This window comes from Oryctolagus cuniculus, chromosome 13 (genome assembly GCF_051225735.1).
Source record: "Oryctolagus cuniculus isolate XC-2025 breed Fujian yellow rabbit chromosome 13, ASM5122573v1, whole genome shotgun sequence".
NCBI classification, from domain to species: domain Eukaryota; kingdom Metazoa; phylum Chordata; class Mammalia; order Lagomorpha; family Leporidae; genus Oryctolagus; species Oryctolagus cuniculus.
In genome coordinates, this window is record NC_142879.1 from 35,227,662 (window position 1) to 35,247,680 (window position 20,019).

General features: G+C 49.4%; 1 protein-coding gene and 1 long non-coding RNA gene across 2 annotated transcripts; one reads left to right on the forward strand and one right to left on the reverse strand.

The window, feature by feature from the left end:
* Positions 1–4,068: 4,068 nt before the first annotated feature.
* On the reverse strand, positions 4,069–8,842 carry LOC149122540 (uncharacterized). The gene is made up of 2 exons (XR_016219669.1): positions 8,756–8,842; positions 4,069–5,854 (listed from the first exon to the last, which is right to left on the reverse strand). It is a non-coding gene; the product is annotated as an uncharacterized LOC149122540 (long non-coding RNA).
* Positions 8,843–13,184: 4,342 nt separating this feature from the next.
* Positions 13,185–18,793, forward strand: HLX (H2.0 like homeobox). Its single transcript, XM_002717391.6, has 4 exons — positions 13,185–14,279; positions 15,001–15,183; positions 15,913–16,097; positions 17,945–18,793. The coding sequence occupies exons 1-4, from the start codon at positions 13,679–13,681 to the stop codon at positions 18,449–18,451; spliced, it is 1,476 nt and encodes a 491-aa protein (XP_002717437.3). The 5' UTR covers positions 13,185–13,678; the 3' UTR covers positions 18,452–18,793.
* Positions 18,794–20,019: the final 1,226 nt, after the last annotated feature.

Below are 20,019 nucleotides of genomic sequence, written 5' to 3' on the forward strand. Positions count from 1 at the left end.
AACCCACTCACAGGCCACTTGGGCCCCTCCTCTTGAGCACCACTGTGGCTGTGTGGATAGAAGCGTAGGGTGGGGAGAGTTGGGGTGAGTACTACAGAGACAAAACATTTGAAGCTGAGAGGCATTCTCAGAGCCAAAGGGTCACAGAGCTGGAATTGGGACTTTGCTGGCAAACAAAATAGACTGTACTCTCCAGATGCAATGGAAAAAGGTGTCTGGGCTGTTCTGACTGAGGGCGAGGGCAGGGGGTGAAATGGTTTGGATAAATGCCTTCCTAAACCTGTTTTCCAAATCATACCTAGTTGGTTGAATATGTTCAGTATTCAGGATGACTCACTGTTGGTAACATCAAGACAACTGAATATAAATGGAGGGATTTCTCTTCATTTGCAGATATAAATTAGACATAGTTTTATGCCACTCATCAAATCCTAGTTATGAGCAGCTTGCTATCAAAGGTAGGAGGCAGAGAAGTCTGCACTTTTAAAACATTTTGGGATGGTGTCGAGGCTCATGGGCTTTATTTCCTCCAGACAAAATCATGTTGGAAGCAGGAGACACTTGAAGAGTTACTGTGTGTTTACAAACTATAGTGGCTAACAGAATGCAAACACTCTGAGACAGTATCAGAATCTGGCATTCTCAGGGACCAGCATTGTGGCATTATTGGGTTAAGCCTCTGCCTGAAACTCCGGCATCCCAGATGGGTCCCCGTTTGAGTCTTTGCTGTTCCTCTTCCAATCAGCTCCCTGCTAATACACTTGGGAAAGCACCGGAGGATGGCCCAATTACTTTGGCCCTTGCTACCACATGGGAGACCTGTGTGATACTCCTGGCTCTTGGCTTTGGTTTGGGCCAACCCTGGACGTTGTAGCCATTTTGGGAGTGAACCAGCAGATGGTAGATCTGTCTCTCTTTGTCTCTCTTTCTCTCTGTGTGTCTCTGCCTTTCAAATAAACAAATAAATCTTTAAAATACCCCTCCACACACACACACACACAACAGAATCAGAATCAGGCATTCTGACCAGAAGTCAAACAAATTCAAACTGAAATAAAAAGGAGATAACAATTTACATCTATCAGATTGGCAAAGCTTTAGAAGACTGACAAATGGAAATGTGATTTGTTATAACCTCTTTGGAAAGCAATTTGGCAATGCCTACTTAAAATACATAATATCAATTTATGTATACAAACTTATAGAAATATACATCGGTTTATGTAAGTAAATATAAATTTATATAACCAAATACCTAAAAAGCCAAATGTAATTTTTTCATAATACACATCTTTCCATGAACTTCTAAAGTACCCTCCTATTTATCTGTGTGTGTGTGTGTGTGTGCTCCCCTTTAACTCAGCAGCCTTACTTTTGAGAATCTATTTCACAGAAATAGTCAGTAGTTGATAAGGACTTGCATAGAGGGGTGCTTGCTGTGGAATAGATCATAGTAGGAAAAGCACCCAGAAACCTAGTAAGTAGGGGCAGATACATCATGCTACAGTCACAATGTGGAATGTTATGCAAATAAAAATCAATGAACAGTAAAGGACACATTAGATTAAAGCCCATGATTATCACCAGCAACTGTGCAACCCTGGAAATAAATAGTAGAATAATAATGAAGTTTGCCTCAGCAGCACACAGAATGTCAGTGTTGGCATTAGCACTTCTTCACTCTCAGTTCTTCTTGGCTTCACTAGCAGATAGACTTTTTCCTTTTTTTGTGGCAATGTGAACCTTCAAGCATACATTTCTCCCAGAGCTGATGATTTCAGGGCAATGGAAAGATCTCCCTCTCACACTACCTATGTCAGTCCCAGAAAGGAAGTCTGCTTGGTCTTCCTCAAGTCCCAGGCCAACCTGCCTCATGTCTGCTCCTGTGGCGCACTTGGCCTGTGCAGAGCCACATGATCTCTCATCATCAGCTCTTAGGATGAAGGCAGGTAGTTCCCAAAAGGAAAGGTATTAGGGAGGCCAAAAAGGTAACAGATGCCTCCTACAATTTTCATCTGATTTATGCATATGTACGTACAAATACAGTTCAGATTATATTGTCAATGAAAAGATTTAACATTTCAAAATTTTCCTGTACTATTGAAGACTTTCTTTCTCTTTTTAAAAATTTTATTTAAGTTATACAAATTTCATGTATTTCATATATACAGATTTAGGGACATAGTGACACCCCCCCCCCACACACTCCATCCTTTCCTCCTCCTCCCTCTCCCATTCCCACTGTTAATTTTTATAAAAATATATTTTCAGTTTACTTAATGATCATATATTTAACTTTACACTTAGTAAAATAGTTTGACAAATAGTATGAAGAAAAAAGAAAACAAGACAAAAACAAAAAATACTGTTCCTCAGTGGAAGAGACAAGGGCAGTAAACAATCATTGAATCTTGAAATGTCCATTTCCCTCCAATACATTACATTGTAGGTACTCTATTAGTTATCACAGATCAGGGAAAACATGAGATCTATCTTTTTGGGACTAGCTTATTTCACTAAGTATAATGGTTTCCAGCTGCATCCATCTTGTTGCAAAAGACAAGATTTACAGCTGACTAGTACTCCTTAGTGTATGCGAAGAGAAATCAAAAAGAGAGGAGACACTACCTTTTGTCTTCTATTTTTCTGACTTTTTTTTTTTTTTTTTGACAGGCAGAGTGGACAGTGAGAGAGAGAGAGACAGAGAGAAAGGTCTTCCTTTTGCCATTGGTTCACCCTCCAATGGCCGCCGTGGCCGGCGCACCGCGCTGATCCGATGGCAGGAGCCAGGTGCTTCTCCTGGTCTCCCATGGGGTGCAGGGCCCAAGGACTTGGGCGATCTTCCACTGCACTCCCGGGCCACAGCAGAGAGCTGGCCTGGAAGAGGGGCAACCGGGACAGAATCCGGCGCCCCGACCAGGACTAGTACCCGGTGTGCCGGCGCCGTTAGGTGGAGGATTAGCCTATTGAGCCATGGCGCCGGCCCCTATTTTTCTGCTTTGTAATAATACTGCTGTATCAAGCAAGGCATCTGGGGTAAGACTCATGCATTAGGAAGCAGACTTTCCCTCTCAAAAAAGGGCTCTTCTCAGTGGTAAGAACTGCCACCTTAAATAATAATCAGGAAGAGACTCTCCAAAAATAATGACATTTTATATTTTATTTGTTTATTTATTTGACAGAGATACAGACAGAAAGAGCTCTCTCATCTGCTGGTTCACTCCTTGAATGCCCACAACAGTCAAGGCTGGGCCAGGTTGAAACCAGAAGCCTACAACCCAATCCGGGTCTCCTACATGGGTGGTAGGGACCCAACTACTAGAGTCATCACCTGTTTCCTGCCAGGCTGTGCATTAACAGGAAGCTGGAGTCAGGTGCAAACCCGGCAATTGAATATGGGATGTGGGCATCCCAAGTGGCATCTTAACCACTGTGTCAAATGCCTGTTTCAAGAATAGTATATATTTGGAATAGCAGGATACTGAAATGGGAAAATTCATGGGGATGGCAAAGCATTGAAATGGGAATATGCATGCCATAGTAAACTATGAGCATTTTTTTAAAAAATTGGGACAAGTTTTTAAAGGCAAAAAAATAAGGAGGATTACATAAGGTAATCTTGAAATAATAATACTCAGTTGAAAGGATTAATAATAAGGGTGGTACCAGTTTGAGAATGAACAAACAGCTGCTGCGCAGATGGCCTTGCAGAGTATTTTTTGTGTAAGATTGCAGTGGCCTCTATCAAAGTTTTGGTTCTGGCTGTCTTCTACAAATAGTTTAGTCATCAAACATACCTGCATAAGATCCCTTCCTTCATAACCTCTAGGTTTTTTTTATTTATTGTGTGGTTAGGGCTTGACATGGTGACTCCATTTGGATTCAGGCAACTTTCACAGAATTAAGGAAACTGTCAAGTTACATGTAAAAGAAGTGGTGATAGCATTGGCTCTTCTTCTTGGATTCTGCACTTCTCTGGCTGTTGATTTAATTCCTTACATGGCAAGGGAACATAAGCAAGAAGATACAAAAGCATCAATGGGTGAGAGAAATGAATCAACCCCGATATGAAAGCAAAATGCCTTTTTAAAAGATTTATTGATTTATTTTTTATCTATTTTAAAGGCAGAGTTATACAGGGGGGGGGGGGATGAATCTTCCATCTGTTGGTTCACTTCCCAAATGGCTGCAATGGTGGGAGTGGCCAGGCCAAATTCAGGAGCCAGGAGCTTCTTCCAGGTCTCCCACATGGGTGCAGGGGCCCAAGCACTTGGCTATTTTCTGCTGCTTTCCTAGATGCATTAGCAGGGAGCTAAATTGGAAGTGGAGCAGCTGGTACTCAAGCTGCTACCCATGTGGGATACCAGCATCGCAGGCGGAGGCTTAATCTGCTATACCACAACATCAGCCCCCACCCCAGTCTATTATTTTGATAGTCAGATAGTCTACAAATGTTTCTTGAGCACTTTATTTGTATCTTGCCCTTTGCTAATTACACAAGCATAGCCCCTGCCCTCATAGAGTTTGTTGTGGATAAACAAAGGACAGATATAAATGAATGATTATAAGTGTGAAGAAGAGTACTTCAAAGAGGTACTTAGAACTACAGGAGGAAGCAACAAAGAGGATATAACTTAGCTGGGGAGTTGAGGGAGGCTTTCTGGAGGAAGTGTTACTTAAACTCACAGCTGAGAAAGAAATGACAGTTGGATAGGCAAAGGGGGAGTGGGAAGGAAGACTGTTTCAGGGCCTACAATGGTTCCACAGAATGAAGAGGTCTGGTATGTTCTCAGAGTCTACAGAAGATCAACTCGACTCTCCTGTGTAGAAGGAAGACAGTGGAAACAGACAGACTGAACAAATATACAGGGCCTCAATTGTGAAGGGCATCATAGGAGATATGAAGGATTAAGGACTGTGTGCTAAGGGTGGTAGGAAACCACTGTGGGATTTGGACAGAGCAATGACCTGGTTCTAAAGGAGTTGTTAATGATCACTTGGTTTGTAGAATAAACAGCAAATTGGAGGGAGGTATGCTTGGGTGCAAAGAGGCCAGGGTTAGGAGGCTGCTGTAATAGAGATGATGGCGGCTGGAGGACAGCAGCAGAAGATGTTTACCCATGTGGGAGTTGGAAGCTCATTAAGAGTGGGGCATGAGAGAAAGAGTGCAGGGTGTTTGTGCTTAAAGGGAAAAAAAAGTGAAATTGTGATGCCTTTGCCAAGACCCCTGGAGTAGAAGCAATAGGAGAAAGTATGAGTTCAGGTGGGGACATGGAGAGTCTGAGAGGCAAATAAGACACACAAGTAGAGTAGGTGGCTGCGTATACATGGAGAAGTAAGGGAATTGCTGACATGGATTCATGGTACCAAACCAGCATTTTCTGAGAGCTGGGGGCCTGATCTAGATGGGTAATTGTGAACTTTTCTCTTTCTTCCATGTGTGAGGCACGCTGGTGTGTGCCAGTTTGAATTTTCTGTCGGTTTCCTGCTCACATAACGTCCTAGTGAAGAAGAGAAGTCATCCTTTAGTAGCACAAGTTATCATTTGAAATGTTTGCATTCCTTTTTTTAAAAAAAAGTAATTATTTATATTTATGTGCTTATTTGAAAGGCAGAGTGACAGAGAGAAAAGGAGAGAGAGAGGGATTGAGAGACACCTTCCATCTTATTCACTTCCCAAATGACCACAACAGCTGGGGCTGGGCCAGGGCAAAGCCAGGAGTCAGGAACTCCATCCAGGTCTCCCAAAAGGGTGGCAGTAACGCAGGTACTTGGGCCATCATTCTCTGCTTTCCCAGGCTCATTAGTGGGAAGCTGGATTGGAATGAAGCAGCCAGGACTCCTTTTGAAGATTCTGAGAAACACAAGGAGCGAGCAACAAAGTTAGCCCATTAAGGGAGAGAAGGGAAGAAACCCATGTCCTAAATGTCAGTGGTTTCTGATAGTTTCCTTCTTCATCACCAAGAGGTCTTATGCATTCAAACTGGTGTGATTTCTTATCTTCCTAATAAAGCTCTTTTAAGGCTGGCCACAAATGAAAAATAAGATAAACTCTCTGGGGATGAAAGGTTCTCTGTGTTTTATCTTCTACAAAGTAAGGGTATTGTAGTACTTTTATGTTCTCAATCTTGCTTTCTTTAACAGGCTAATGACTGTCTTCAATGACCACATAATGCTTTTGTAAATACTTCTGTTTTGAATCTAACAGTTTATTTATCTGTGCCAAATTGCAAGCAAACACAACACTTAGTTTTCAGTTCAAATATATAAACTCAAACACAACCAATCACTAAAGAATCATGCACATTTTGTTAGCATCTCCCAATGAAGCAAGGAGCCATATGGGGGTGGGGGAAACAAAGCATAGTGTTGGGTGTTAAATTATCATCAGGAGCTTCATTTACAAATGTGGTTACAGTAATTCTCCCTATCCACAAGTGAAATATGCAAGATCCCCAGTGGCTGCTTGAAACCATGGATAGTACCAAACCCTGCACAAGCCATGTCTTTTCCTATATATCCCTACCTCTGATGAAATTTAATTTATAAATTAGGCTTAATAACATATTAGCAATAATAACTAATAATTAAATAGAACAGTTATAAAAATATCCTGCATAAAAGTTACGTGTGGGCTCTCCCACTCTCTCACTCTCAAAATATCTTGTATTTTATAGCTTTTCACTTCTTATTTTTTACCTTTTCACTTAAAGGAGGCTCTCTTAGGCATGTCTGAATTGACAGAACCACTGCTCTTATGGTTTGGGGTTATGATGAGTTAACTAAGTGTTACTTGAACAGAAGCACGGCCATGGTTTATCTGATAACTGAGACAGTGACTAAGCGGATAGTGTACACAGCATGGATACACCAGACAAAAGGATGATTCGGGCCCCAGACAGGATGGAGTAGGATGACAACTGACTTTATCATGCTACTCAGAATCACGTGTGATTTAAAACTTGTTTATTTCTGGAATTTTCCACCTAATATTTTCAGACTGCAGTTGGCTGTGGGCAACTCAAACCTCAACAAGTGAAGCCCTGGAAAAGGGCAGACTATGGAACATACACATTCCAATACTCTATGTTCTCTAACAGGGACTGCTCAAAGATGAAGTCACTGAGGAGCCTGCGGATCCTGTGTCGTAGCCATCTGACATTCTTCCCCTCATCTCTGTCCACATTCACCACCTCCACTGTAGTTTAGGTCATTCCCATCTCTCAGCAGCAGGGTTTCTGCAACCAGGCTGTTAGGTGGGTACTGGTGGGCAGGAGCATCCCAGTTCCAGTGAAGCCTCTTGTGACGCCAGGCCTGCCTTTCTGCTCTTCTGCAACTCCACTCTCTCAAAACCCTTGAATACCACTATTATGGACACCTATCATCCCAAAGACTTAGACATGAACAACAAAGGCTGTGGAATATGCTGGTGTATAACAAATGATAAGATTCAAGACTGAAAGGTGGTTTTTATCATGTAGTTCCAGTGGGCACTGAAACCCAACAAAACTATTTTGTGTGGTGTGTAGTAGTAGGGGAGGGCAAGGGGTGCATGGCTGAGCTCCAGGGTTTGGGAAACCCACCTTTGATCACTTCTCAGCATTTAGAGTACTTATGACAGAGAGGACAGACCCAGGAACAACTCTGGAATGCCATCCTCCAATCTCCCTTTTCAGTATTCTATGAGGAACCCATTCCCACCACACGGATCCATGTGCATCCTACAAAGGCCATTTCCTTGGTTGTACCTCACACTCAGGACCTCTCGCTTTCTTCTTTCTCCTTGTCCAAACAGTTCTTGCCCTCAGGTATTTTCACAAGGTATTTATGCACTAATAGCAAATTGCCTTATCTCCAAAGGAGTCCTCTAAGAGCAGAATTTCAAATACCTTGAGAGGAAGGGAAGAGAAATATTCTTGATCCAGGGTCTTCCTTACACTTCCAAGTTACAAATTAATGACATGGTGACCAATTTGCCCTTGTTTCATAGGATTTGTGTGGAAATTCATAGGTTAGACACAGTTCCCTTCTCTAATCGGTTGCCTGAAACCAATACACATTCTGAGTGAAGGCAAAGATATTTTCATTTGAATAAATATTTTTCTCTAAACAAATTGGACATGTGGTGTAACACTGGCTGAGGATTCAGAAAATCTAGTTTCTGTTTCTTGCAACACCATTTCCTAACTAAGTAACCTTGGGCAAATCACTTAACCTCTATGAGCGTCAACTTCCTAAGCTGAAACTGAGATAATAAACCCTCCTTACAATTGGTTGTGTCAAAGAATAAGTGTGAACTGACCTTGAGATCTGTAAAATGTACAATCTTATTGCTGAAGGATGAATGCTTCCCTCACCTTGTCCGGTGATTTTCAACACATAATACGAGAGCTTTCCATATTGTCGTCAATATGGAAGGAAACAGCTGCTGGTCAAAGCCAATTTTAGAAACCCACATTTTTGCAAAAGGAAGTCAACCTTTGTCCCAACAATGTTGCTGGCACAGGATTGGCACTGCCAGAAAACAGTGTAGATGTGATCCAGCAGGTGTCAGCAGAGAACCAACTTTCAGTACCCAGCAGGCTCATCAAGGAAGAGAGATGCTAGAGGCTGGTGGGTTGGGACAGAAAGGGCAGGATTCTGTCACAAATGCAGGGCAGTCCTAATTCTAGGTGGCACGGGTGCACAGATTAGGATCACTGAGGTAGGGACAACTCTTTAGCTGTATCTTCAAAGTCCTTATCATTGTACTCACCCTTCAGAAGATCGCACCCTTCCTGCCTTTGAGTCTGGGCCTGAATCCCTCTTCTGTCCTCAGAACCTGCACTCTAACTTGGAAAACCTGTCACAAAAGGCAGAAAGGTTTATTTGTTCCTTTAGAGAAATAGTGCTTTGGGAATGACTTAAATCTCTTCCTCTCAATACCAGGGCTGTTTTGAATATATTATTTTCATCTGTAGCTCCTTCTTCTGCCTTACAACTAGTCTTTAAGATTAAGGCAACAACTCCAGCATCTACAGGTAGATAGTAATATATTGGTGCTGGGAGAACATTGTTTACAGCTATTAAATAGAAATCTGTTGAATGAAGCATTTAATCTCTTATGTGCCACAGATGCTGTCTCATCTGCTATTCTAATGGGGAACTGGTTTTATAGCAAATGTATATGCATCTATGTTAAAATATGGCATGTTGAAATTGGTTTGACTGTAGGTTTTTATGAGGTGTAGGGTCTTTCTCAGCTGGATTTAGAGAAGATGACTTGGAGCGAAAGAGATACGGCTCTTTACAACAGGAGCAAATCCCAAAATGCTTGCCCTGGCTCTTCTCCCAATATTCCGTGTGTGTGTGTGTGTGTGAGAGAGAGAGAGAGAGAGAGAGAGAGAGAGAGAGGAGAGAGAGGAGGTAGAGCCATGGCCACCTAGACAGCTGGCAATACATGTCTTTTGAGTCTGCTACACCTGGTGAATAGTGACAAGGAGAAAGAATAAATCAAATGGCTACAGACCCTAGTGGACCTATTGTACTAATATTTGCCTTTCCCATCTCATAGCAAAGTCCAACTCTCTTCAAAAACTCAGGAGCTGTATTTAGTTCTGGAATGATTCTGTGGTCTCTAGGAAAAGAGCTGTGGCCTACTTAGAATAATCCAAGGGGTATGTGTGTGTGTTTATGATGTATGTCCAAGAGTGTGCCCTAGTATCCTAAACTCCAGCATATAGCACCCAGGAGGGACAGAAGCCTGACATTCACCATTAAATGTGAGTGTTGGGGCCAGTGGTCTATATACATCCAGCTGGCTGAATACCAGGCACAATATAGAGGTTCCTTCACCATTGCAAATCTCTCAAATCCTCAAATAGCTGGGCAGCCTGTGTGTCCTTCTTTTTCTGATTGTTAATATTTAATTATTTCCATCTCTAAAACCAGTAGGTATTGTGTTTGAAAGAATATTTACAACTAAGGGGGAAGGGGTTCCAAGTACAGAGCAGCTGCCTTGTACCTCTTTTGCCCTGAGTCTACCAGAAACACACAAAAGCAGACAGCAGATCTGGCCAGTGCAATCCTTGCAGAGTTGTGTTCCCACAGCAGGCAAAGCCCAGCACTCACTGTCCTTGACCTTTAGTGCTCAGTGTGGATTTCTGTTCCCCCTGTATGGCCAAGAATTTCACCGCTGATTGAAGTACTGAGGCTCCACAGAGAGTGAGTACCAAATGATGGGGAGACCCATCTCCCCTCAGTCACTGCGTGAGGCCCTCCTTTAGGTCCCTTTTTTCAAACCTAAATCCTTTATAAAACAGACCCTCTCTGGCCTTACGAGATGAAATAGTCTTCGGTTGTGTCGCCCCAGGAAAAGCTAAAAGCTAAGGGGGAACACTGAGGACCTTCAAGGCAATGGCCAGAAGCAATCAAAAACCCCAGCCCAAAGACCGGGGCCACACTTAGGCTCGCCGCTGTGCAGGCCAAGTTCAACTTAATTTGATGGAGTCAGGCCCTTGCTCTCCCACCAGAGCCTCAACTCTTGTGGCTACCAAGCTCCCGGGGAGCCCTCGCCTCTGCCCTCGGGGCCTCCTCTGCCAGTCTCAATAGCACTGGCCCGGTTCATTTCGCCACAGCCAGGAGCCTCTCGGAAAGCCGAGATTAAAGGGGAAAGTCGTCGCAGCTGTATATTTATATTTTCATTGCTAGAAGGGAATTGATTTCCGCGCATTTATTTTGGTAGTTGTAATACACAAGGGCGGATTTGCGTCACCCGAGCGACTTGCCGGTGGAGATAAAGTTGCACAAATATTGAAAGGGGAAGTGCTAGGAGTCATTATAGAGTTTTTCTCCGGAAGAAATAAGGATTTCTGCAGTATCCTAAAATACTAGGGCCGCTTCTATTTTGAGACCAATCTTGCAGGCACATCCGCTCATTTAGTCGGAGCTCGAGCCCATCAAAAAACAGGAGATGACCTGAACTCCGATGAGTCCAGGGTTTCCTGCTGCTCTCTTGGTTCGGAGCGGGCGAAGCGGGAGGAGGGAGAAGCTAGCTCCCTTGAGCTCCGGGTAGGCCCTGGATGGCGCTGATGTAGTTGCAAGGAAGCCCAGGGCCTGCGAGTCCAGAGGGCGCGTGGGCGAAACTGCAACTCGCAATCCGGCCGCGGGCGGTGCGCGGGGAGAGGCGCAAGGCCTGGCAGAGCGGGCCGCGGGGAAACCCGCCATCCCTAGCACCGAGGCTGGGATCGCCGCACGGAACCCGGAGGACCTGCGTTCCCGGGCATCTGGCCCCGACGGGCTCCCAGGACCGTGCGGCACTTTGGAACTGGCGAAAGTGTGTGTGTGTGTGTGTGGAGGCGGGGGGGGGGGGGGACAATATCGTGTTTCTCGAGCCCGGGGCGTGGGCGCGTAAAGACACCTCAGAGCTGGGGGTGAGGGCGCAGGCCGCGGTCAAGCAGGAACCGCAGCCGATGCTGGAGCTAGCAGAACCAAGACAGGGCTCACCGCCGCCCCGCACACGCGCGCGGTGAAGTTACTGTGGGCCGCTCTCCCGCCGCACGCGTCCAGCCCGCGCCACGAGTGGCCTTGTCCTGGTTACTCCTTTGCCTTCCAACCACACACAGCGCCGATTTTCCTGCCTCTGGCGCCCCAGGTGCCCCTATTCTTCCCGACCACACCCCTCCACCTCGACGCGGACTGCACCTGCGTCCCGGCCGTGAGGAGCTGGGCAGGAAAACTGCAGTGTGGGAAGAAGGGAAGGGAGAGGGAGCGAGACCAGCCCGGGGTAGGGGGGTAATCCCAGCGCGGGCTCATCGGAAGTGATCGATGAATTATGGATGCTTTTCCTGCAGATGACTAAATCTGCGACAAGCGAGCCTGCGATTCACCAGAAAAGCCACTCCATAAACTCATCCCAATTCTGAACTCGACACAGGCGCGGCGGGTTCAGGCTCCCTTCCTGGCAATATTAGGTCAGATGCCTTGGCGGCGAGGATAAATTAAAAATGCCACAGAAGTTCTGTTAAGGGATGCTTATTAGGACAAGCTAAAACAAAACATTACGTGGTTTCATTATTGTTATTTTATTTTCTTCCTGAAAATGTGCAAGAACAGCTCATCTGGGTGGCCTGTGGTTGGTTTGGGAGAGGGCTGGGGAAACCCGTCCTGCCTATAATTTAAAAGAGAACGAATTCTTAAAATAGAGATGTGGATGCTGCAGAAAATCCCCCAGTACACCCACCAGGCAGACCCAAGGTGCGCCTGCGAGACGGCGGCCTTGCAGCAGCTCCTCTCCCGCGCCCAGGCCCGAGGGGCTCCCAGGAGGGGGCACGGCCGCAGAATTCAAAGTGGCATTTACCTCCAGGGAAATCTGCCCTGGTGGGCCAGAGCACAACAACCGACCCCACGTGATCCGGGGATGAGGCGGAAGAGAGCGGGCGGCATTTCCTACAAGGTGCAGCGCCCAGGGGACGAGCGCGCCGCCCTCTCGGGTTTCGGGAAGCGCCCCTTTTTGTGCCCCGAGGCTCGGGGATGGGGGTTGGAGAACAGGGTCCAAGGGACACGGACGCTAGGGCCCATCAGTCTTAAGTTGTTTTAGAAGCCACTCGTTCAAGCTGTGGCGCGACAGCTCACAAGAAAACTAATTTGCGGCCGCCCCTCCTCCTCGCTTCCCGGAGGATTTCCCTGGGAAGCAGAGCGGCGGGCGCCGGGCTGAGTGGGGCCGGCGGAAATCAGGCCCACAGTTCCCGGGCAGGGATCCGGGAAAGATGGGGGGATTGGCCGAAGACGCTGAAATCTTGGAGGAAAGCAGAGCGCAGGGAAACCGGGCGGGGGCGAGGAAAAGGGGAGAGACCCGAGGGGCTCCTCTCTCCACCCGCTCACCACCCCCGGGCTATCGAGCGCCCCGGGAACCTCCTGCGGCCGCCGGCTCCCCTCATCGGCGGCAGTCCCGCACCGCGGCCGCTGGAGGAATCAGCGGCCCCCCTGAGCAGCCGCCCGCCCCTGAGCCACGGGGAGAAAGCGCACAGCCCAGCTCAGCCCCCAGGGCCGCCGAGAACGCTTTGGCGTGGCTGGGGCGTGGCCCAGAAAGCGAGCCACGCCCCCTCTTTCCCAATTCCCCTCCACTCCGGGCCCCCATTGGTCCCGAGGACGGCCAATGAGAGCCCGGATCGAGGTCCTACCCCGAGTCTGACTCGAAAGCTCCTGCCAAAACTTTGGGAGTTTTTAGAGAGGAGTTTTTTTTTTTTTTTTTCCCTCCCCCTCTTATTACTTTTTTTTTTTTTTAAAGCTAACGGATTATTATTGTTGTTGTTTTAAATTTAGCTCTCAGGGCTTAGCCGTTTGCGTTTTTCTTTCGGTGCCCGGCCCCTGTCTCCCGGCGTGTGCGGAGCCGCGGCCCCCACCCTCCCGGCCGCTCCCGCGCCCCTCGCTCGCCGGCGGCCGCGGGGAAAGCAGGCGCCGCGCCGCCCTTTCAAGTGAGGCCAGGGGCCGAGGCGGGGACCGGCCCGCGCCTCCTCCCTCGGTCTCGCTAGGGTTCCCCGGCCGCTCGCTCTTCTTCAGTGCGGGCGGAGAAGCGAAAGCGGGTCGCCTCTGGCCGGGCCACTGCCTCCCGCTGGACTCGGCGCGCCCCTTCCCGCACGCCCACCCCGCGGCCCGGCCCCGGCTAGACCGCGGCCGCCGAGCGGCTGCCCCCGCCAGGATGTTCGCGGCCGGGCTGGCCCCCTTCTACGCCTCCAACTTCAGCCTCTGGTCAGCCGCTTACTGCTCCTCAGCCGGCCCGGGAGGCTGCTCCTTCCCGCTGGACCCCGGCGCAGGGAAGAAGCCCTCCTTCTGCATCGCAGACATCCTGCACGCCGGCGTGGGGGAACCGGGGGCGGCTCCCGAGGGCCTGGTGGGCGCCTCAGCCGCCGCCCTCACGGCGCACTTGGGTTCTGTCCACCCGCACGCCTCTTTCCAAGCTGCCACCCGATCTCCGCTTCGACCCACGCCGGTGGTGGCGCCCTCCGAGGTCCCGGCCGGCTTCCCGCAGCGGCTGTCCCCGCTGTCCGCCGCCTACCACCACCACCACCCGCAGCCTCCGCAGCAGCAGCCGCCACAGCAGCAGCCCCAGCCGCCGCCGCCACCACCGCTACCCCGCGCTGGCGCCCTGCAGCCCCCGGCCTCGAGCACGCGAGGGGCCCCGAACCCCCACCACAGCGGCTCGGCCCCGGCTCCCTCCAGCAAAGACCTCAAATTTGGAATTGACCGCATTTTGTCTGCAGAGTTTGACCCAAAAGTCAAGGAAGGCAACACGCTGAGAGGTAGGTGTTGGGCGGGAGGCTACAGGCCCTTGTGACCACGGCCCTCTCCCTGACCCCGGGCCGGAGTGGGCTGCCCTGGAGTGTTTTCACAATTAAGAACCAAATCGGTGAAACGAATCGTAAGAAAACTGCGAAACGTTGGGTCTAGAACTCACCTGCTCTACGTAGAACAGATAACAACTCCTCCGGGGAGGCTTTAAAAATACGCATCCCAGAGTCAACACTCATGCAAATGGTTGGTGTAAATGTTTGCTAAAATGATTGCACTCTACGATCGCGAATCCAGTGTTTGCACACAGGAGAGCCCTTTGGGGTAACAATTTCCCTTCTTTTTATATGATTTCTAGTAAAATCCCACCCAAAGGATGGAAGGTAAACAGAACCACAGCTCGGAATTCCCAAGGGGAGACAGCAGCGCAGGGGCTCCTTGGGGGCTTCCAGTCTATGCAGGTCCTGGTGGGCCCCCAAAAGTGACATTCTGGGGGCCTCTGTATGCGGGACCCCTGCTGCTGTTCGCGTGGACGTGGGCATGAAGAACACGCATGGGAATCCTATGCAGGGCTCCTCAGGGAGCCAGAGGCTTTCGTGCGAGTGCACCGGGGGCTTCTCCTGACTTTGCTTCGGGAAAAGGGAGTTGAGGGCGAGGAGATGGTGCGGAACACACCCTCCAGACAGTTTGCATTTGCCCGAGGTGTAACCGGTTCTTTCCTTTCGTTGCCAGATCTCACGTCCCTGCTAACCAGTGGGAGGCCCGCGGGAGTGCACCTCTCGGGCCTGCAGCCTTCCGCCGCCGGCCAGTTCTTCGCGTCTCTAGATCCCATTAACGAGGCTTCCGCCATCCTGAGCCCCTTAAGCTCGAACCCGAGAAACTCAGTTCAGCATCAATTCCAAGACACATTTCCAGGTACAGAAACCGTCCGCGACTCCGGCCCAGCAGTCAGACCGACTGTCGGTCAAAAATCTCAGGACTGACGGTGGTGTCGCAATCCTGCAGTTGGGGCGGGCGGCAGGCAGCTACGAAGTCAGAAGAGAGAAACCGAAAGATTTCTGGGCGGTGTAGGGGGAAGCGCTTATTTGGATGGCTCCCTGGGGAGAGGGGTGGGTGTATGGGGGAGCCCAGAAAATGTGTGCCAAGGCGGGCAGGGGTGGGGTCGGATGGGGAGCTTTCCCTCATCTTTTCTCCTAAGAGGGAGTTTTGAAAGTGCAGCAACAAAAGTGTTGCTCATGAATACTCACGCGTTTTGGGATAGCCTCAAACCCCTTTGCTCTCTGCGTCCCTGGGCGCATGAGAAAGCACACACTGACGCACACAGAGGAGAAAGTGGGGCTGTCATCTCGTCCTCATCCAGGCCCCAAGGACATTTTCGCCTACTCTTTGCATGACTGATGGATACGCATTAGGTTTATGCTTTTACCTCGGAATTAATAGGCGAACCTCCTGGGTTTTCATTCTTAAGAACTGCACAATTCTAAGGAGTTAGGCCATTGGTTGTGTGTGTGAAGGGTTTGCTGAGTAGGGATGGAAACACAGTTTTAAGCGGCAGCACCTTGGGCCGCAGCACAGGCACGCAGGCCATGCTGGACATTGACGTGGCGCTCTTGTCTCTCCTTGCTCCCCTTCCGCCGGGGACAGGTCCCTACGCCGTGCTGACCAAGGACACCATGCCTCAGACCTATAAGAGGAAGCGCTCTTGGTCGCGCGCCGTCTTCTCCAACCTGCAGAGGAAAGGCCTGGAGAAAAGGTTTGAGATCCAAAAGTATGTGACCAAGCCGGACCGAAAGCAGCTGGCGGCGATGCTGGGCCTCACCGACGCCCAGGTAAGCTGGCGCGGGGGCCCCAGCGCACAGCGCCCTCGGGCGGGCAGCGGAGCAATGCGTCGATGCGTCGGGACCTGGTCCCGCAAGCCTCCTCCACCTAGGCCCACTGGCCACCTGTGGTCCCAGCACCAGGTCTTGGATTCCACGTGGCTTCGTGGACTTTGAGACAGGAGGCTGGAGGGGATGCGGGTGGGGGTGAGGATGAAAGAGAAGTTCCCAGCGAGTGGCCCATCTCCGAAGATGTCAACAAGCGATACATGTTTATTTTGGCCAACAGGGGAAAGAGCCTCAGCAAAAGCAAACAGAGATAGTAATTATGTACTCAACTGTAGAGCCGGTGGCTATAGGACGCAGTTTAGTTCCAAAAAGATAAAAACAAAAAGTCGACATGATTTTGTCTTTTTCTTTTTTTTTTTTCCCTTTTGCACACTCTCTCTATTTCCTTCTTTCCTCCTCCTGCTGCTGCTGGATTATGAAATCCCCAGTTGTGAGGAAGTGAAAATATCATTTCAAACGGAATGACTTAGCTGCGGAAAAGCAGGAGAGTGCCTGGAGCAGCCACAGTCAGTCCCATGTTCTAACGGTCTAAGCTTGGAAGGAAACCTCTGGTGGGAGAAAGCGAGGAAAAGAAAGAAAGAAAAAGAGGCTTACTTAGAGCTCCCAAGAACATTTTGGCAGGTTCTGCCTGCTTCAGTTTTTTTGGAGACCATAGGAAACCTATGGTGTTTGCACTATTTTTTTTTCTTTAAGAAACGGGTTTTCTTTTCTTTTTTAAGTTCTAACTATAGGAGAGTCACCTTGTTCTACACCCCCCACTGCAGTGGCCCTTGCACTCTCAGAGCTAATTGTCCCCAGCAGGGCAACAACCAAAAGTAGAAGTAGAGGGGAGCTTCCTAGCCCCCTAATATTCGGACTTCTGTCGCTGTGTCTTTCTGTCCTCCATTACACAACTCCCCTCCCCAACACACACACACACACACACACACACACACTGGAAGGGCCCAGCCGTTTTCCACCAGCTGTGCATGTTATTTTTAAAAGAGAAGCTGGAACTTGTGTGAACGTGTTGGGTCCCCCCAGGGGATCATTTATATAGATTCTCTGCACTGTCTCTACCCTCTTCCTCCACTTCGCATGGGTTTGAGTCCAGTGTTTTCTGAGCACTCAGAAGAATTAGTTTATCCCTGACTGGGGTGGGATCCTTATCAGCTCTTGAGTACAAACAAGCCGAGGAAATGCCCTTTTACTAAAATTCATGGGTGCCTCCGCCCCCTGGGATAAATTCTTTAAGCCTCTTTTTCCCTTTCTGCTTCCCACAGTTCCTCCTTTAAAAAAATAAAAAAAAAAAAAACAGCTTTAGTAGGCGCTTGCATTGGTTAGTGGCTACAGAGGAAAGGGCCAGCATAGAGCAGGAATTCTTAACACTGGTTTACCAGAACGCTCGCTGAACTGTGCTTAGCTGGTGTGTGTGTGTTTTCCTGAGCCTGTAAGCAGATTCTCATGGGAGTCCTGACTCAAGTAAGGTTAAGAAGCATTGACAGAGTTGAGCGCTTTAGTCGGTTAGGGATGGGTGCAGGAATCGACCTTCCAGTATTCACCCAGGTCATTTCAGGTGGTATCGGAGGACCTCATTTTAAGAATGGTATTAGAGGTGTGGAAGGTGAGGCTCCCTGGCCTCCTTGCCCTCCTGGCTGCCTCTGGGCCTATGTGCCCAGTAGGGTGTTTGGCACTTGGTAGAGGACTGGGTATGTGCCTGCCATCCTGGGTGGCTCCCAGGCGTCTATGAGTCATGTTGTAGAGAGACTGGCTCAGCTAAGTGTCCTTTCTTGTCTCCTTGCTTGGCCCAGGTCAAGGTGTGGTTCCAGAACCGGAGGATGAAGTGGAGGCACTCCAAGGAGGCCCAGGCCCAGAAAGACAAGGACAAGGAGGCAGGCGAGAAGCCTGCGGACGGAGCCTCTGCTGCAGACGGTGAGCAGGAGGAGAGGAGCCCCAGCCGCTCCGAGGCGGAGAGCGAGAGCAGCGACTCCGAGTCTCTGGACATGGCCCCCAGCGACACGGAGCGGACTGAGGGGGCAGAGCGTTCTCTGCACCAAACAACGGTTATCAAGGCGTCGGCCGCCAGTGCCCTTATCCCGCCCAGCAGCGGTGGGAGTGGGGGGAGCAGCGGCGGTGGCAGCAGTTTTAGCTTCGGCAACGCCAGCAGCCTCAGTAGTAGCAGCACCAGCAACAGCAACGCGGGTAGCGCCAGCAACAATGGCAGCAGCGTCCCGGAATTACTTCCTGCGCCCCAGCCCACAGTCAGCGGTGCTCCCAAAAGCCCTGAGCCCACCCAAGCCCCTCTTGGCAGCTTATAGACTGGACGAGGGCAGAAGGAACCCAGAGCCCTGCGTGCAGCCTCCCAGCCACGGACTGGGTTCTGTGCCTACTTTATGTGGGCGGCAGGGCCAGGGCCAGGGATTCAGCGCAGAGGTTCCTCCCAACGGTCACAGTTGGCTCCTGGACGCCCACACCACCCAGATCCGAAGGGTGTCTCAGTGCCAAAGGCTCCCATCGCGATTGGAACTCTCCCTGGACACTAGCTGCCACGCTTGCACTGGTGAAGTGTTTGGCTAAGCAATTCCTCTCATCGCACCAGGAGTCAATGCACTTAGGGCGCCTTAAACTTGTAAATAAAAAGTTTACTATGGTTTGTAAAAGGGCACTTGGCTTCCTGGGGTGATGCGGGTCTGTAGTTGGGGCCACGGATCTCCCACTAAGATTTTAGCCTTCTGGCACTTCAGAACTAAGCAGCTGAAGGTTTTGGGGCTGGAGCTTTTGGGGACGGTGGCTCAGTCTTATAGCCACTTTGGTGCACTGATCCACGTTGAGCTTTAGCGCTCCCATTCCTATAGCCAATGCCAACCACGGTCCTGAGCCTGGGAACAAAGCGGTCCATGCAATCTGTGAAGCCAGTGCCGCAGGATGATGTCTCTACTTGGAGTCTGGACACATGAGTGTGTGCCCCTGCTTCTCGTAACTGCAGTGTGCAGAGTTGGAGCAGAGCAGGCTGCAGTGCCTGCAGGTTGATCCAGGCACAGCTTTACTCGCTAGAAAGCTGCTAACCCTAAGCAGAACTCTGGAGGCTCTGCCGGTGCCATCTCCCCTTGCTCAGGAATGGGGTAGGGCACAGGGCAGGTCTGTAGTGTTGCAGCAGAAAAGACAGGCCTGCCAAAATGGGTAGGGCTGGAAGCTCAGGCCATAGAGTTCAGGGTTCTGGTTTCAAAGGTGCCCAAACAATTCTGCGGCAAGAAAGTGACTTGTTCAAGATTTAGGCAGACGCAGAGCCCAAATCAGAACTTGGACTTCATGGCCCGAATTCGACCAGTGATGTTTGTGAAAGTACACTGCTGGCTTCCCTGTCCTGCACAATCTTCCTTGGAAATTCTGCCACTGGAGGCGCACGATTAAACCCCTTTCCTGCAAAGCCAGAGAAAATTGATAGGCAGTTTTCCCCATCCCAACGGAAAACAGTGAACCTATTTCACCTCAACACTGATAGTAGGATGGGCCGTTCAACTATTGGGGTTTTTTGTTTGTTTGGTTTGGTTTGTTTATTTTATAAGTCCCAAACTCTAACCTCTCTGTGTAAGATCTGTCCTCTCTGGCTCTCCTTTCCTGGAAACAAAATGTCTGGAGTTGTAAATGTCCTTTTGGGAAGTGTTCCTGACAAATTCTGACCAGCAGGGTGCTTTTGAAACAGCACAGCAAAGACATAAGGCCTCTCATAGACCCAGCTTCCAGATCCAGGACTTCTTCTCAGGTAGGGAGATGCTTAGGGCAGAGAGCCTAGGACGTGCCCAGTCCCCTGGCTGGAGTGAGAAGTTCCCCAGTGGCTCCTTGATCTTCACTTTGACTCATTCCCCTGGAGTTCATTCCAGGACCT

Coding starts and splice junctions, on each gene's coding strand:
- HLX (XM_002717391.6), top strand. CDS start 13,679: ATGTTCGCGGCCGGGCTGGCCCCCTTCTACGCCTCCAACTTCAGCCTC. Junction 14,280..15,000: donor GGAAGGCAACACGCTGAGAG/GTAGGTGTTGGG, acceptor TTTCGTTGCCAG/ATCTCACGTCCCTGCTAACC. Junction 16,098..17,944: donor TGGGCCTCACCGACGCCCAG/GTAAGCTGGCGC, acceptor TGCTTGGCCCAG/GTCAAGGTGTGGTTCCAGAA.